Source organism: Aquarana catesbeiana, linkage group LG11, assembly GCF_042186555.1.
Source record: "Aquarana catesbeiana isolate 2022-GZ linkage group LG11, ASM4218655v1, whole genome shotgun sequence".
In the NCBI taxonomy this organism is placed as follows: domain Eukaryota; kingdom Metazoa; phylum Chordata; class Amphibia; order Anura; family Ranidae; genus Aquarana; species Aquarana catesbeiana.
In genome coordinates this window covers 264,740,089-264,756,489 of record NC_133334.1, presented here as the reverse complement: position 1 = coordinate 264,756,489, position 16,401 = coordinate 264,740,089, and the positions used below count along the sequence as shown (strand labels likewise).

The following is a 16,401-nucleotide window of genomic DNA, read 5'->3' as shown; positions in this document are numbered from 1 at the left end:
CACAAGTCAGTGTGAACTGCCTGCGGGGGAGGAGCGAGGCGGGAACCGGCGCTGGTTCCTGCATCGCACTAGTGTGAACCCAGGGTAAATAGGAGTCAGTACACATCTGCTATCATTTAAAGTGCCTCTGAATAACCCCAAATAAAGTTCAGCGGTTCTAGTAGGTCTTTCCTGACATTTTGTTAGTTGCATTCTACAGCAAAAGCCATGGTCTGCAGGGAGCTTCCAAAGCATCAGAGGGATCTCATTGTTAAAAGGTATCAGTCAGGAGAAGGGTACAAAAGAATTGCCAAGGCATTAGATATATCATGGAACACAGTGAAGACAGTCATTAGCAAGTGGAGAAAATATGGCACAACAGTGACCTTACCAAGAACTGGACGTCCCTCCAAAATGATGAAAAGACGAGAAGAAAACTAGTCAGGGAGGCTGCCAAGAGGCCTACAGCAACATTAAAGGAGCTGCAGGAATATCTGGCAAGTCCTAGCTGTGTGGTACATGTGACAACAATCTCCCGTATTCTTCATATGTCTGGGCTATGGGGGAGAGTGACAAGACGGAAGCCTTTGTTTACGAAGAAAAACATCCTAGCCCAGCTGAATTTTGCAAAAAAACACATCTGCATTCTCCCAAAAGCATGTGGGAAAATGTGTTCTGGTCTGATGAAACCAAGATTGAACTTTTTGGCCATTATTCCAAAAGATATGTTTGGCGCAAAAACAACACTGCACATCACCAAAAGAACACCATACCCACCGTGAAGCATGGTGGTGGCAGCATCATGCTTTGGGTCTGTTTTTCTTCATCTGGAACAGGGGCCTTAGTCAAGGTAGAGGGAATTATGAACAGTTTCAAATACCAGTCAATATTGGCACAAAACCTTCAGGCTTCTGCTAGAAAGCTGAACACAAAGAGGAACTTCATCTTTCAGCATGACAACGATCCAAAGCATACATCCAAATCAACAAAGGAATGGCTTCACCAGAAGAAGATTAAAGTTTTGGAATGGCCCAGCCAGAGCCCAGACATCAATCCGATTGAGATGCCCTCGCAATCTGACAGATTTGGAGTGTTTTTGCAAAGAAGAGTAGGCAAACATTGCCAAGTCAAGATGTTCCATGCTGATAGACTCATACCCAAAAAGACTGAGTGCTGTAATAAAATCAAAAGGCGCTTCAACAAAGTATTAGTGTAAGGGTGTGCATACTTATGCAACCATATTATTTAATTTTTTTATTTTTACTTCCCTCCACCTAAAAGATTTCAGTTTGTTGCTCAAATGAGTTGTACAAATTATAGGTCACATTAAAGGTGGAAAAAGTTCTGAAATGATTTATTTATCGGCGTATAACACGCACCGGCGTATAACATGCACCCTAAATTTAGGAGGGAATTTTAAGGAAAAAAACTTTTTAAGGAAAAAAACTTACATTTAAATGCCCATCAATGCAGCCTTATCAGTGTCCATTTGCAGCCTTTCAGTGTCATTTGCAGCCTTTCAGTGTCATTTGCAGCCTTGTTGTGTCATTTGCAGCCTTTCAGTGTCATTTGCAGCTTTGTTGTGTCATTTGCAGCCTTGTAATGTCACTGCAGTTTTTAAATATGGCGCCACCGAGAGACACAGAGTCGGTCCTGTGTCTCTCGGCTGCTTTCGGCTCCTCTCGTAGGCCTGTGGGCGGAGCCGAGCGCCGCCGACATTCGTACATAGCCGAGTGTACTCGGCTAGGTTCGGCTAGCTCCGCTCACAGTCACGCCCAGTCCCTGTGTTATGTCCATCATAGGGCTGGACTGGGAGTGACTGTGAGCGGAGCTAGCCGAACCTAGCCGAGTACACTCGGCTATGTACGAATGTCGGCGGCGCTCACAGTCAGCGGGGGATCGACGGGGATCGGCGTATAACACGCACCCGCGATTTTCCCCTGTTTTTAAGGGGAAAAAAAGTGCGTGTTATACGCCGATAAATACGATATATACACACACACATACATATATATATTTATTTAACCTCACACACACGCACTCAGGTAAACAAACATTTTAATATGTATTAAAACATGGACGGGGTCAGGAGAGCAGTGGACATGTCAGTAGGGCAGTGGATGGTGTCAGTCAGTACGGCAGAGATTGGTGTCTGTAGGGCCATGGACATGTCAGTACTTTTTTATTTTATTTATTTTTTAATTATTTTTACAATTTTAGTATTATTTTTTACAATATTAAAAAAAAAAAAAATCACCATTTTTTAGGACCTTCATATGGGGGCTTTGGTGAAATACAAAGGGTCTAAACAGACTCCTGATGTCTCAATTTTGAGACAAAGAAAGGGACTGAGGACAGAGATTCCCCAGTCCCTTTCTATGCAGCCTTGGCTGCACTGGTGAATGAATGGGAACTGCTCTGTGCTGAGCACCTTCCTGTTACTTCACAAACTGAAGTATAGTAAACGTTGGGCTGGAGAAGGACCCCTTTCACTGAAAAGTGTCACAGTTGGACATTATGAATAGGACCTTTTGCCTAGCGCTCAAGGTGTGCCTGTGCATTGAGGGTCAGAAGTCAGATTTTGCTACAAAGGACTGTGAATGCTCTTACAGAGTGTCAAACTAGCTTGCTGTCCCCTCTACTGCCAGTGTAGCGTCACATTTGGCTACCCGCTGGACTGCGCATGCGCGACGCCGCCATATGCGTTCCAACACTGTGGCGATCTGCGCTTGTGCAGAATTTTGTGGCCACGTCCCTGAGTCCAGGTTCAAGCCCCACCATCCAAGTGGACATAGAGTTAGATAATAATTATGCCGAGCGAAGCGAGGCCGAGCCTGCGAGGGGCTCTGTGGCAAAGTGGTCTTACAACAGTGTTGGAACACATGTGGCGGCGTTGCGCATGCACACTCCAGCGGATAGCAAAATGTGATGGGTAGCTAAATGTGACGTGACACCAGCAATATTTAAAGAGTAACTCCATTTTTGTTGAGAAAAAAAAAAAACATTACTCCCCTGGGTGATCTGTGTACATTGCAAGGATTATCAAAACTTTGTTGCAGATTCCTACCTTTTGTTATTCTAGAGAAATAACAGTTTGTCTGTGTCCATGTCTGTATGGGAGTGGTTTTGTAATTATCAATCAGCTGCAGCACCTGCACTCTAATGAGGAAAGTTGCAGGGTCTGCATCCTTTTAAACATGATTTCCCTTTGGGAATCTCTCACCAAAAATGCAATTTTTGTTGCAGGGGATGCTCAAATTCGAATTAGTATCTTAATGCAAACTTCTGTGAATATCAGTAAGCCAATCACACTAGCAGGAAATTACACCCCTGGGGGGTGTTCTGTACACGGTGTACAGAAGGCCTCCAGGTAGCCATATTGCATTGCACTTTACAAAGAATTACAGAGCTGCAGTTTGAAAAGGAAAAGTAATTTTTAATAACATTTAATAACAATAAGACTTGTGTTGCAATTGTATGCACTAGATTATATATTTTTTTATTTGCTAATTTTTTTTCACACAAAAGTAGAGTTACCCTTTAAGGCTGCTACTGCATGATCTTTTCCTGAGAATCTGTCCTCTAAGGCAGGGGTAGGAAACCTCGGCCCCCCAGCTGTGGTGAAACTACAAACCCCATCATGCCTCTGCGTCTAGGAGTCATCCCTGTGATTGTCAGGGTCTTGCAATGTCTCATGGGACTTGTAGTTTGAAAACAGCTGAAGGGCCGAGGTTGCCTACCCCTGGTCTAATGCATGCATGTGCTTTGGAGTATCCTGTACCCTCATCCCGCTACTTCCTGTGTTCAAGTACTGCAAAAAATCTTCAAAAATACACCCCTAGACTGAGCCTGAATTTCTGTCGGTGTGCTCTGGAGCTGGTACCTGTGCAGGCAGCCTCTGAACAGGTGAGAGAGACCTGGGTTATTTCCATCAGGGGTGAGCGATTCACACATTTTCTATACATTAGAGACCTGTGACATCACTGAGAATGCAGCCTATCCATGCACTAGAGACCGGTGACATCACTGAGAATGCAGCCTATCCATTCACTATAGACCGGTGACATCACTGGAAATGCAGCCTATCCCTTCACTAGAGACTGGTGTCATCACCGAGAATGCAGCCTATCCATTCACTAGAGACCAGTGACATCACTGAGAATGCAGCCTATCCCTTCACTAGAGACTGGTGACATCACTGAGAATGCAGCCTATCCATTCACTATAGACCGGTGACATCACTGGAAATGCAGCCTATCCATGCACTAGAGACTGGTGATATCACCGAGAATGCAGCCTATCCATTCACTAGAGACCGGTGACATCACTGAGAATGCAGCCTATCCATTCACTAGAGACCGGTGACATCACTGAGAATGCAGCCTATTCATTCACTAGAGACCAGTGACATCACTGAGAATGTAGCCTATCCCTTCACTAGAGACTGGTGACATCACTGAGAATGTAGACTATCCATTCACTGGAGACCAGTGACATCACTGAGAATGCAGGCTATCCATTCACTAGAGACCGGTGACATCACTGAGAATGCAGCCTATCCATTCACTAGAGACCGGTGACATCACTGGAAATGCAGCCTATCCCTTCACTAGAGACCGGTGACATCACTGAGAATGCAGCCTATCCATTCACTAGAGACCAGTGATATCACTCAATAGTCCCAGCAGTGATCAGTGACATCACTCAGAATTAAACCCCTTCTATTATTAGTAAGCATGCAAATGACAAAACATATACTTGCCCGTTTCTTCAGCTGCAAAGTGTCCGACTCCACGCTCTTCACTGATTGGCTATCATCTCCGTCATCCTTGACCTCTTTTCGCTTCCTGGCCTCACCCATCGTGCGATTGGACCTCTTGCCAGCTTCTGGGCCTTTTATTACACAAAACAAACATCATTATGTTCTAATAGTGCATTTACAGTGAATCGACAACCCACCCACAAGGAAGTGCACTGATAAAACACCAATCTGTTTCTAATTGCCCTCACTTGGCATGGCTTAGAGATGTGGAGATAGGCGCTCTGATCAATTTATTGAGCAATGTATTATTTTATGGCTCGCGTGGAGCTTTCGTATAGTAAACATTAAGACACATGCACAGTGATTTATAACCTGCTCCTGACAAACATCAGACAGGCAATCGTGAGTTGAGACATCTTTTATACCAATATTGCCAACAACGAAGAACCGCTAACGTGACATATCCACAGAATCTGTTTCCAAATGTCACAGTGACCTAGCAGATGCGTTTAGTGCTCGTATTACAATGGTGTTGCAAGATTTAATTTAAATTAAAGCCAAAATAAAGTTGATTTGCATATATTGGGAAAGGGGCAGGTCTTTATTTCCTCCTGGAAGCAAAATAGGGGGGGGGGCTTGAAATTAAACACTGAAAAAGGAAGCCATGTCTCTGTATTCTGACTAGATGGTTAGAGAAAAGGAGAGCCCGGGGCTGCACCAAGCAGAAAAATGGAAGAATTTTGTACTATCTCGGTACCCAAAGATTTGAGCAAGAATATAATTAAAATAAAATATATTAGTATAAAAAACATGGTTAAAAACAATAAAGTGAATGACATATTCACAAATAAACTTGTATGCAATGAATAGTTACAGCCGTGTATAATGTTTGGAAGTTGCAGAAGAGATGTTAGTGAACCCGGATATTAATATGGTGTACCGGATATAGTGAGTCTTGGAAACAGTCCACTACATGTTTCGCAGCGTAGGCTGCTTTTTCAGGAGGAGCCAGTCATTATTATACGGAAAAACCACAGCGGCAGAGCAGCACAAAAGAGGCAACCGAAGGTAATTCCCTCTATGGGGGACACAGACAGGAGACACTAAGGAACGCTGGGTTCTAGTGTGTCTAGGTATCCAGTATAGCACTCTAGAGATCAGGGATATATTATCTCTGAGGCAGCATATGGGGTTCTGATCCTGTCGAGATAGACCTTGTGGAAATACCTATATTACAACCTTTACCAGCAAGCAACATCTTGAGAATGTCTTCCCTAATACCAAACAGATGAACCCATCCTGAACCTCATATGCCTGATCCTCGGGGTGCTATACTGGATACCTAGACACACTAGAACCTAGCATTCCTTAGTGTCTCCCGTGTCCGCCACGGGGGGGGGAATTACCTTCGGGTGCATATGTTGTGCTGCTCTGCTGCCGTGTTTTTTTCGGATAATAATGACTGGCTCCTCCTGAAGAAGTGGCCTACGCTGCGAAACATGTAAAGGACTGTTGCCAAGACTCACTATATCCGGTACCCCATAATAATATCAGGGTTCACTTTTCTGCAACTTCCATACATTATGCATGGCTGTAACTATTGATTGCATACAAATTTATTTGGGAATATGTCATTCACTTTGTTTTTAACCATGTTTGTCTATTAATAAATGTTATTTTAATTATATTCTTGCTCAAATCCTTGGGTACCGAGACAGTCCAAAATTCTTCAATTCTTCTCCCAGGGGCATGCTTGGGGCAGCCCCAGGTTCTCCTTTTCTATACAATAACATGGATGATGGAACCTACCCCTTTTTAAAGAATATCCCATTTGAGGCATACTCCTAAATTAGATGGTTAGAGAATTATATTCAGAGAAGCAACTGTTTGATTGAATGAGTATTACTTGACTTCCTGTCCTAGTGACACCCGTGCAAGAAAATGGGGGGGGGCAAAATCAGTAGCAAAATCAAGGTTAAAACACATGTACTTTTTTTGCCGCATTTAGGTGCTTTTCTGGTTGCCTGCTCCTGTGAGAACTGGACATGTAACTCAAAAAAACACAAACAAAAATTTAAATGTGGTGCATTTTCCATTCATTTCAATAGGGAGCTGTGTTTTGGGTGCGTTTTTGAACATCGCACCAAAGATGCAGCATGCAGGACTTTTCAATCCGCATCGCACAAGCAGCGCAGTGGTGTGAAAAGTCCCATAGGATTTAAAGGGAAACGTTTTTTTTTGGAAGATAAAAACACTGGAAAAACGCATCGGTGGGAAAGGGCCCTTATGCATTGACATGCCTCCTTAGACCCAGCCTGCCCAGGCAGTATGGTCACCCGCTGACTTGGCACCATCCACTAGCAGCTTAACTCTTTCAGAGACACAGAACCTGAATCCAACACAATTTTAATTTTGCGAATTGCACTACAGAGGATGTCTTTTGAAGCATAGGAAGACAATTACTTTTCTGATCACTGTCTCTGCAAAGTACTAATGCTCCGTACACACGAGCCGATTGTCCGTTGGAAAAAACTTGGATTTTTTTTTTGGCGGAATTCCACTCAAGCTTGGCTTGCATACACACGGTCACACAAAAGTTCTCTGAACTTTCGACCGTCAAGAACGCGGTGACAAACAGCACTACGACGAGCCGAGAAAATGAAGTTCTAAGCTTCCGAGCATACGTCAAATTGTTTCCGAGCATGCGTAGGAATTTTGCGCGTCTGAATTTGTACAGACGATGGGAATTTCCGTTTGGAACTTTTGCAGACCGAAAAATAGAGAACCTGCTCTCAATCTTTTGCTGGCTGGAAAGTCCGATGGAGCATACACATGGTTGCATTTTCCGACCAAAAGCTCTCATCGGAGTTTTGCTGGCGGCATTTCCGATCGTGTGTACGGGGCATTACACTGACTGAGGGAATGGGTCTACCTACGTTTAAACTAACTAGCACTAAGTAGAAGAGGAAGACAAAGGGAGAAACCAAAATCACAAACGAAATAAGTTGTAGTGGCCCAAACTGCCATTAAATGTGAGCATACTACAGAACTATAATAGGCGGAGGGTGCCAATGGGGACAGGAAGTCACAGACCAGAATAAAAACAATTTTCAGAAGTTCAAACCCTCCCTCCATTTTTTAGCAAGTCATTTTTTTGTCTGGGAAAATTCCCATCATCTTCTGTGCTCACAGGATATAAGAGGAATCTCCATGGTAGGGACAGAGGCTCTAACCCTTATGCCGCGTACACACGACCAGTTTTGCCTTTGGAATAAACTCCGAAGGTTTCTCCGACGGAATGCCGCTCAAGCTGTCTTGCCTACACACGGTCACACCAAAGTCCGACCGTCCAGAATGCGGTGACGTACAACACGTACGATGGGACTAGAAAAAGGAAGTGCAATAGCCAGTAGCCAATAGCTTCCCTCTCGTACTTGCTTCAGAGCATGCTTCGTTTTTGGTCCGTCGGAACAGCATACAGACGAGCGGTTTTCCCGATAGGAATTGGTTCCGTCGGAAATGTTAAGAACATGTTCTATTTCTAGATCAGTCAGAATTTTCTAAAAAAAAAGTCTGATGAGGCCTACACATGATCGGTGTACGCGGCTTTAAGGACTCACCCAAATTGCCAAAAAAAGTTTTGTCAGAAGCTGGGCTTTAACTAGACTGGTTAGGCTGTGTTAATATCTAAAAAGCATCACAGCTATGGCTGAGTGCTGGACCAGGGAACAAAATAGCTGCAGAGTGACAGGTACACTTGAAGCCAGTCTTGAATTGGTGCTCCACTAGCATGCTGTTCGTTAAGGACTATTATCTATAATTACATAGCTGATGGACAATGCATAAGGGTCCAGTAATCTTAAAAATAAAACATTGATGATCCAATATAGCCTTAAGTCCCTAGGTAGTAATTAGTACGCTCATGCCTACAGCTACAGCACGTCCAAGATGGAGTTTGCCAAAAATATTTGCCAAAAAGAAACCGTAGGGGACAAAGCTCTATTCATAATGGGATTATGGGGTTCCCTAATTAGTGTCCACCAGCAAATACCTACCTGTGTCAAGTGGAGCCTAGGGAATACAATGTTATCTGAGCTCAGTATCCAGGCTGGCTCGAATATATCCCTACGTGCTCTGTACAGTGCAACTTAATATGACAGCACTATATACATGAAAAATAATATATAAATGTGTAGTGCTACCCTCGCAGGAGCCGCTGGTAGTTTGGTTCTATTCTCGCCCCCCTCAAAGCAAACACAGCCAGGCACACACCATTTTTGGCACTCTTCATCTGGCTCAAAAGATCAGTCTAAAGCAGGGGTCTCCAAACTTTCTAAACAGAGGGCCAGTTTTTTGTCCTTCAGACTTTAGGGGCACCAGACTGTGGCCAGCGGGAGTCGAAATTTTCCTGTCATCAGTGGGAGTAAACATCACATTTGGTATTAGTGAAGGAATAGTGCCCTATCTTTGGTATCATTGGGAATAATTGTGCCCCGTAGTTGGCGTCAATGGGAGAAATGGTGCCCCTTTGCCACTGAATAGTGGCAAACTAGTGCCTGACTCTGTTCTCTGCTGCTAGGCCTCAGACTTCTTATGGGCCATACCTCCATCTTCTGGGCACACCTCACCCAGTGATTGGTTAGAGTTCCATAAATATTCAGGCTGCCTGTCTTGCTCTCCCTACTTCGATACAGTGCTTCTAGAAGTCTCTAGAAGACAGGGGGAGGAGCAGAACAGCAGCCTGTGAAACACTAAACAGCCCTAAGCAATCAACCCTTGCTCCACTGTTTACAGAGGTGCCAACTAAATTTTCCTAGTAGCCTACTCTGAACTAGGAGGGTGCTACAAATATTTCACCCTTACCCCAAGGATGCCACCTTTCATCTCTTAGGTCTAGGGTGACCAGATGTCCTTGGTTTCCAGCGACAGCCCCTGATGTCCCTGGGGGGCTGTCCCTGGAACAAAAGGTCCCCAATTTGGTCCCTGGTTAAAAAAAAAAAAAATGTGTCCCTGATTTCTTTCCAGCTTTAATAATGGTGTCCCCAGCCCGGACGGCTTCGGGCTAATCCATTTTAGCATGTTCTTGTGATTGGCCTGGTCCTGGAGCAGGTAAGGGGGAAGAAAAGGGAGTGTTTGCTCCCAGCTGCGTTCAGGGTTACTAATGATGTCACATGTTGATATTATGTGGTCTTCCCCTCCCAGTCCCACCCCTCTCGGTTTTTGCATACGCTATTGCAGGAGGTAAGTACATGGATTATTTGCTACCTTGTCTTGACCTAGAGCAAAGCAGGCACAGGCTGTTATTACACCAAATCCATTTAAGCCCCTCACATTCACGTCGGCCACACCAAACATTGGGGCGTGCTTTGCATGCCGTTATTATCCTCACCCCCTCCCCCAATAAAAGCAGGCATGGTCAGTAGGGGGCCCTTAGATTTCATTTGGAAAATCTGGTCACCTTAAATTCACTAGAAAGGACAGCCTCACTTAAGACTGTTAAGGATTCGGAGGGGCAGAACCAACCTTGGCAACCTCACTAACCACTGTGAAGGCTCCAGAGGGGTAGGACCGAGCTTGGCAGGCTCACTGACTATTGTAAAAGCTCAAGGGGGTAGGACCAAGCTTGGCAGCCTCACTGACCATTGTGAAGGACCAAGCTTGACGTTCACATGAATTGTCAGAATTTGTATACAACTTTAGCTGCCTATATCTCTGGTTCTACCAATCATTGACATACCATTTTCACTGCAGTTGACCCCTTCTATATTTTTTCATCTTTTTCACATACCGCAACCTAATCCCAGACTTTAACCTACCCCATAAACTAAACTACTATCCTAGAGTGAGCACATCCCCACAGGTATAGGACTCCATTTTACTGGTGATGTTCTATGCAGTCTACAGGTGGATACTGGCTCCAATCAATCTTGGAAAATTGGTCAGTAGAACACAGCAGAACATCCTTCAGGAATATAAGAATAAGGCAGACTCACCCGGAACAGAGGCTTTTGGAGGGGACTGCAGGCTAGCCTCTTGCCTACTGACTGGTGGCCCTTGCTTTTAAGGGAGCACTGCTCCTTGGGAGGTGTGTGCCTAGGGGACCCTTGGAGCAATGTTTCTTTGGATTCAAGTCCATGTCTCCCCAAAACACAGACTCTGGGAATCTAGGCCCAGGATCCATGTTTATGGCCTATATGCCCCATTACCAATAATGATTGCTACACACTGTGAGACTCATAGCAGATGTTAAAGCGGAGTTCCGCCCAACACCTCCAAAATATGTAAAGTCAGCAGCTACACATACTGTAGCTGCTGACTTTTATTAATAGGAGACTTACCTGTCCTGGAATCTAGCAATGTCGACATCCCAGCCGATGTTTCCATCGGCTGTCAGGAGCTGCCGCCGTCATTGCTGGCAAGGGAACCCCAGCAGTGAAGCCTTGCGGCTTCACAGCCTGGTCCCTATTGTGCAAAGCTGTCCCTACAGCAGGAGAAGGAGGAAGGAGGAGGAGGGGGGCCGAAACTTCTGACGTACCTTGACGCGGAAAGGTCCGATTGGAAGTGGGGACAAGGTACCTGTCAAAAAAAGGTACCCACTCCCCCCCCCCCGAAAGGTGCCAAATGTGGCCCATAGTGTGCCTCCTAAGTGTCTTTCACCCACTGTTAATTGTGCTAATTAACTCGCTATTGTTTATGTGTTTATACTTATGATAATGTGTAATGTACTTTGTTGTTACCTTGGGGTCGGGCAGTCTGACCTGGAGTGAGATCTCTGTTAAATCACAACATTGTCTGGGTGGCTAGTTGTTTAATTAACTTAATCATTATCGTATATGTTGGCTGTTTAGCTATGGCAATTATATTCCTGTTTACACTTTGTATTGTTAGGGTCATGTGATCAGGAGGGAAATGTCCTCCTGAGGGGTATAAAGTATGTGTCTGAGTTTCAACAAAGTCATACCTTTGGATTTTACCTCACAACATGTCTGTGTACGATGTTTGGGGTAAAAAGGGCTGGTATTAGCTCTCTGTCTACTCGGAAGGGTTTGGAGGGCAGGAGGCACTGTTTGGCGGAAGCACCTAATCGGGGTGCCAAGCGGTTCAGTCACAAAGAACTTCAGTGTTCTGCATGGGAGGGGCGAAGTTCATGTTGAAATTAATATTGTTGGAGATGGCCTAAGTTATTCTCCCTCTTATCATTTATTGAGGGTTATGAAGAACTTTGGCATTTTCCTAAATAGTTTCCTAATTATGTTCAGGACAAAAGCACAGCAGGGGGTGTGAGGCAGCACAGTGGTTTATGACTATGCTGTGAATAGCCAGTGCAATTTGATATTCTGCTACTTAGGGCTATTCATCATTCACAACACACACACCACTGAACGGATCTGAGGGGGGCAGGCTTGGCTAAAGAGATTATTCTCTGCCAGTGCTCCAGAGTGCTTGCTCAATAATTGTAGAAGCTCATGTCCACAATTACAGAACACTGGTAATTATGCTGAAAGATTACACAGGTAAGTATAGTGGTGCGTTGTTATTTGGAAGCATCTTCATGCCAAAGAAAATATTTAGCAAGATGATAGCCAAAGACTGAGCCATACAGAGAGAGTGCCAAAGGCAGAGCCATACATAGAGAGTGCCAGAGACCAAGTCATACAGAGAGAGCGCCAGAGACCGAGTCATACAGAGAGAGAGCCAGAGACCGAGTCATACAGAGAGAGAGCCAGAGACCGAGCCATACAGAGAGAGAGCCAGAGACCGAGTCTTACAGAGAGAGAGAGAGCCAGAGACCAAGCCATACAGAGAGAGAGCCAGAGACCGAGCCATACAGAGAGAGAGCCAGAGACCGAGCCATACAGAGAGAGAGCCAGAGACCGAGCCATACAGAGAGAGAGCCAGAGACCAAGCCATACAGAGAGAGAGCCAGAGACCGAGCCATACAGAGAGAGCCAGAGACCAAGTCATACAGAGAGAGAGCCAAAGACCAAGCCATACAGAGAGAGAGAGCCAGAGACCAAGGCATACAGAGAGAGAGAGCCAGAGACCGAGCCATACAGAGAGAGAGACAGAGACCAAGCCATACAGAGAGAGAGAGCCAGAGACCGAGCCATACAGAGAGAGAGCCAGAGACCAAGTCATACAGAGAGAGAGCCAAAGACCAAGCCATACAGAGAGAGAGAGCCAGAGACCAAGCCATACAGAGAGAGAGAGAGAGCCAGAGACCAAGTCATACAGAGAGAGAGAGCCAGAGACCGGGCCATACAGAGAGAGAGCCAGAGACCAAGTCATACAGAGAGAGAGCCAGAGACCAAGTCATACAGAGAGAGAGAGAGAGACAGAGACCGAGCCATACAGAGAGAGAGAGACAGAGACTGAGCCATAAAGAGAGAGAGACAGAGACCGAGCAATACAGACAGAGAGCCAGAGACCAAGCCATATGGAGAGAGCCAGAGACCGAGCCATACAGAGAGAGAGCCAGAGACCAAGTCATATAGAGAGAGAGCCAGAGACCAGGCCATACAGAGAGAGAGAGAGAGAGCCAGAGACCGAGCCATACAGAGAGAGAGAGCCAGAGACCAAGTCATACAGAGAGAGAGAGCCAGAGACCGGGCCATACAGAGAGAGAGCCAGAGACCAAGCCATACAGAGAGAGAGAGCCAGAGACCAAGCCATACAGAGAGAGAGAGCCAGAGACCAAGCCATACAGAGAGAGAGAGCCAGAGACCAAGGCATACAGAGAGAGAGAACCAGAGACCGAGCCATACAGAGAGAGAGCCAGAGACCAAGCCATACAGAGAGAGAGAGCCAGAGACCGAGCCATACAGAGAGAGAGCCAGAGACCAAGTCATACAGAGAGAGAGCCAAAGACCAAGCCATACAGAGAGAGAGAGCCAGAGACCGAGCCATACAGAGAGAGAGAGAGAGACAGAGACTGAGCCATACAGAGAGAGAGACAGAGACCGAGCCATACAGACAGAGAGCCAGAGACCAAGCCATATGGAGAGAGCCAGAGACCGAGCCATACAGAGAGAGAGCCAGAGACCAAGTCATATAGAGAGAGAGCCAGAGACCAGGCCATACAGAGAGAGAGCCAGAGACCGAGCCATACAGAGAGAGAGCTAGAGACCATGCCATACAGTGAGAGAGCCAGAGACTGTGCCATACAGAGAGAGAGCCAGAGCCCGGGCCATTCAGAGAGAGACAGAGACCGTGCCATACAGAGAGAGCCAGAGACCGGGCCATACAGAGAAAGCACCAGAGACTGGGCCATACAGAGAGAGAGAGCCAGAGACCAGGCTATACAGAGAGAGAGAGACAGAGACCAGGCCATACAGAGAGAGAGAGACAGAGACCAGGCCATACAGAGAGAGAGAGAGAGCCAGAGACCAGGCCATACAGAGAGAGAGAGAGAGAGCCAGAGACTGGGCCATACAGAGAGAGAGAGCCAGAGACCGGGCCATACAGAGAGAGAAAGCCAGAGACCAGGCCATACAGAGAGAGAGAGAGCCAGAGACCGGGCCATACAGAGAGAGAGAGAGCCAGAGACCGGGCCATACAGAGAGAGAGAGAGAGACAGAGACCGGGCCATACAGAGAGAGAGAGAGCCAGAGAGCGGGCCATACAGAGAGAGAGCCAGAGAGCAGGCCATACAAAGAGAGAGAGCCAGAGAGCGGGCCATACAGAGAGAGAGAGAGACAGAGCGTGTCATACAGAGAGAGAGCCAGAGAGCGGGCCATACAGAGAGAGAGCCAGAGACCAGGCCATACAGAGAGAGAGAGAGCCAGAGACCGGGTCATACAGAGAGAGAGAGAGAGACAGAGACCGGGCCATACAGAGAGAGAGAGAGACAGAGACCGGGCCATACAGAGAGAGAGAGAGAGAGAGACAGAGACCGGGCCATACAGAGAGAGAAAGCCAGAGACCGGGCCATACAGAGAGAGAGAGAGAGCCAGAGACCGGGCCATACAGAGAGAGCCAGAGACCAGGCCATACAGAGAAAGCACCAGAGACCGGGCCATACAGAGAGAGAGAGCCAGAGACCAGGCCATACAGAGAGAGAGAGACAGAGACCGAGCCATACAGAGAGAGAGAGAGACAGAGACCGGGCCATACAGAGAGAGAGACAGAGACCGGGCCATACAGAGACCGGCCATACAGAGAAAGACTAAGTCATACCAGAGAGGGCGCCAGAGTATGAGCCATACAGAGAGAGCGCCGGAGACTGACCTATACACAGAAAGACTAAGCCATAGAAGAAAGAGTGTCAGAGACCGAGCCATACAGAGGGAGCACCAGAGACCCTATTGGAGACTATTAATGAGATCCATGATGTTGAAAATCATGAAAATAAAGCTGTGTTCCCCCTGCTCTATTGTCCCAGAGGAGGGGAGAGAAAGATTTAAGAAAGTCCAAAGCTGATCATGTTAGAGTGCATAGCTCTGTGTGAGCTCCAATGTGACAGCTTGACACAACTTCCCAGTGGACAAGAAAAGAGTTGGGAATTATGACACGGAGCCCCAACATCACTTCTAGGTAGAGTGACTCTTTAACTTGTGCTTGAAGCAGCTTGTGCAATGTTCTGGTAATTCGGGCTGCACCCACATACGAAATAGAGATCTATTATCTGCAGAATGTCCCAGATTAGGTACACCCAATGCAAATTCAGAGCCAGCCACCCAAGTGTACATTAATGTAATAACGGTTGTTGGGCTTGTTTGTTTCTGAAACGCAGGCTTAAAAAAATTTAAAAAATTTCCTAAGCTGGGAAGCATGAAGCGTATCTTTTGGGCTGACATCCAGAACTTCTTCTGTGTTTTGCAACAAAAGTGTTGAGAATGTCACAGGGTCAGATTGTGTAAAAACTTTCCAATTATAGGAGATGGCGGCCAAATTTCCCAAAAGATGTTTTGTTATGGTGTCACTGCAGCAACAAAAATCTATACAACCAGATTGTACAATCTCATACTGGGGACATATGAGAACAAACCTATACAATCTATTGCATTGTTATCCATCGGGCAGACCCTTGCACTACATAGCTGATGGTAGATCTAAAAGAAGATTGTACAATCAGATTGTATAGTGTATGGTCACCTTAAATGTCATAGTTCCAAACCTTTCAAATCTAACATACATATCTTATAGCAATGACAAGACTACTGACTGAATATAAAAACATATGGGTGTGACATCACTACTTTTTAAATATATTTGGAAGGATTTGCTTATTGAACATACACATTGTAAATACAAATGTGACAGCAGTAATAATAATATACAGAACTTTATCCAGTGCTGGACAGAACCCTCCCACCGCATCATGTTCCAGACTGGGATGTCGGTAGTACATGTCCGCGGTACCCAAGTGTTGGTTGTACCACAGTGTTGTTAGTCACCAAGGTGTTGTGGCATCCCAGTTAATAATGGTAGTCCCGGGGTGTCAGTGGTACCTGAGTGATCGTAGTCCCTAGGTGTTGGTGGTACCCAAGTGTTGGTAGTTCCTGGGTGTCAGTAGTACCTAAATGTTATTAGTCCTTGGGTGTCGGTAGTTCCTGAGTGTTGGCAGTCCTTGGGTGACAGTGGTACCGGAGTGTTGGTGATGCCTGTGTATTAGTGGTAATGAAATATTGGTAGTCTCTGGGTGTCAGTGCTACCTGAGT

At 45.9% G+C, this 16,401-nt stretch overlaps 1 protein-coding gene across 6 annotated transcripts in view; it reads right to left on the bottom strand.

Annotated features, from left to right (window-relative positions):
* SLC7A9 (solute carrier family 7 member 9) overlaps window positions 1–16,401 on the bottom strand; it is a 137,893-nt gene that overhangs the window by 57,690 nt on the left and 63,802 nt on the right. For all 6 annotated transcript variants that reach the window (XM_073605786.1, XM_073605791.1, XM_073605792.1 and 3 more), the window contains exon 2: window positions 4,742–4,872. In XM_073605786.1, the coding sequence (XP_073461887.1) occupies window positions 4,742–4,872 (131 nt within the window). The remainder of the gene's footprint in view (window positions 1–4,741; window positions 4,873–16,401) is intronic.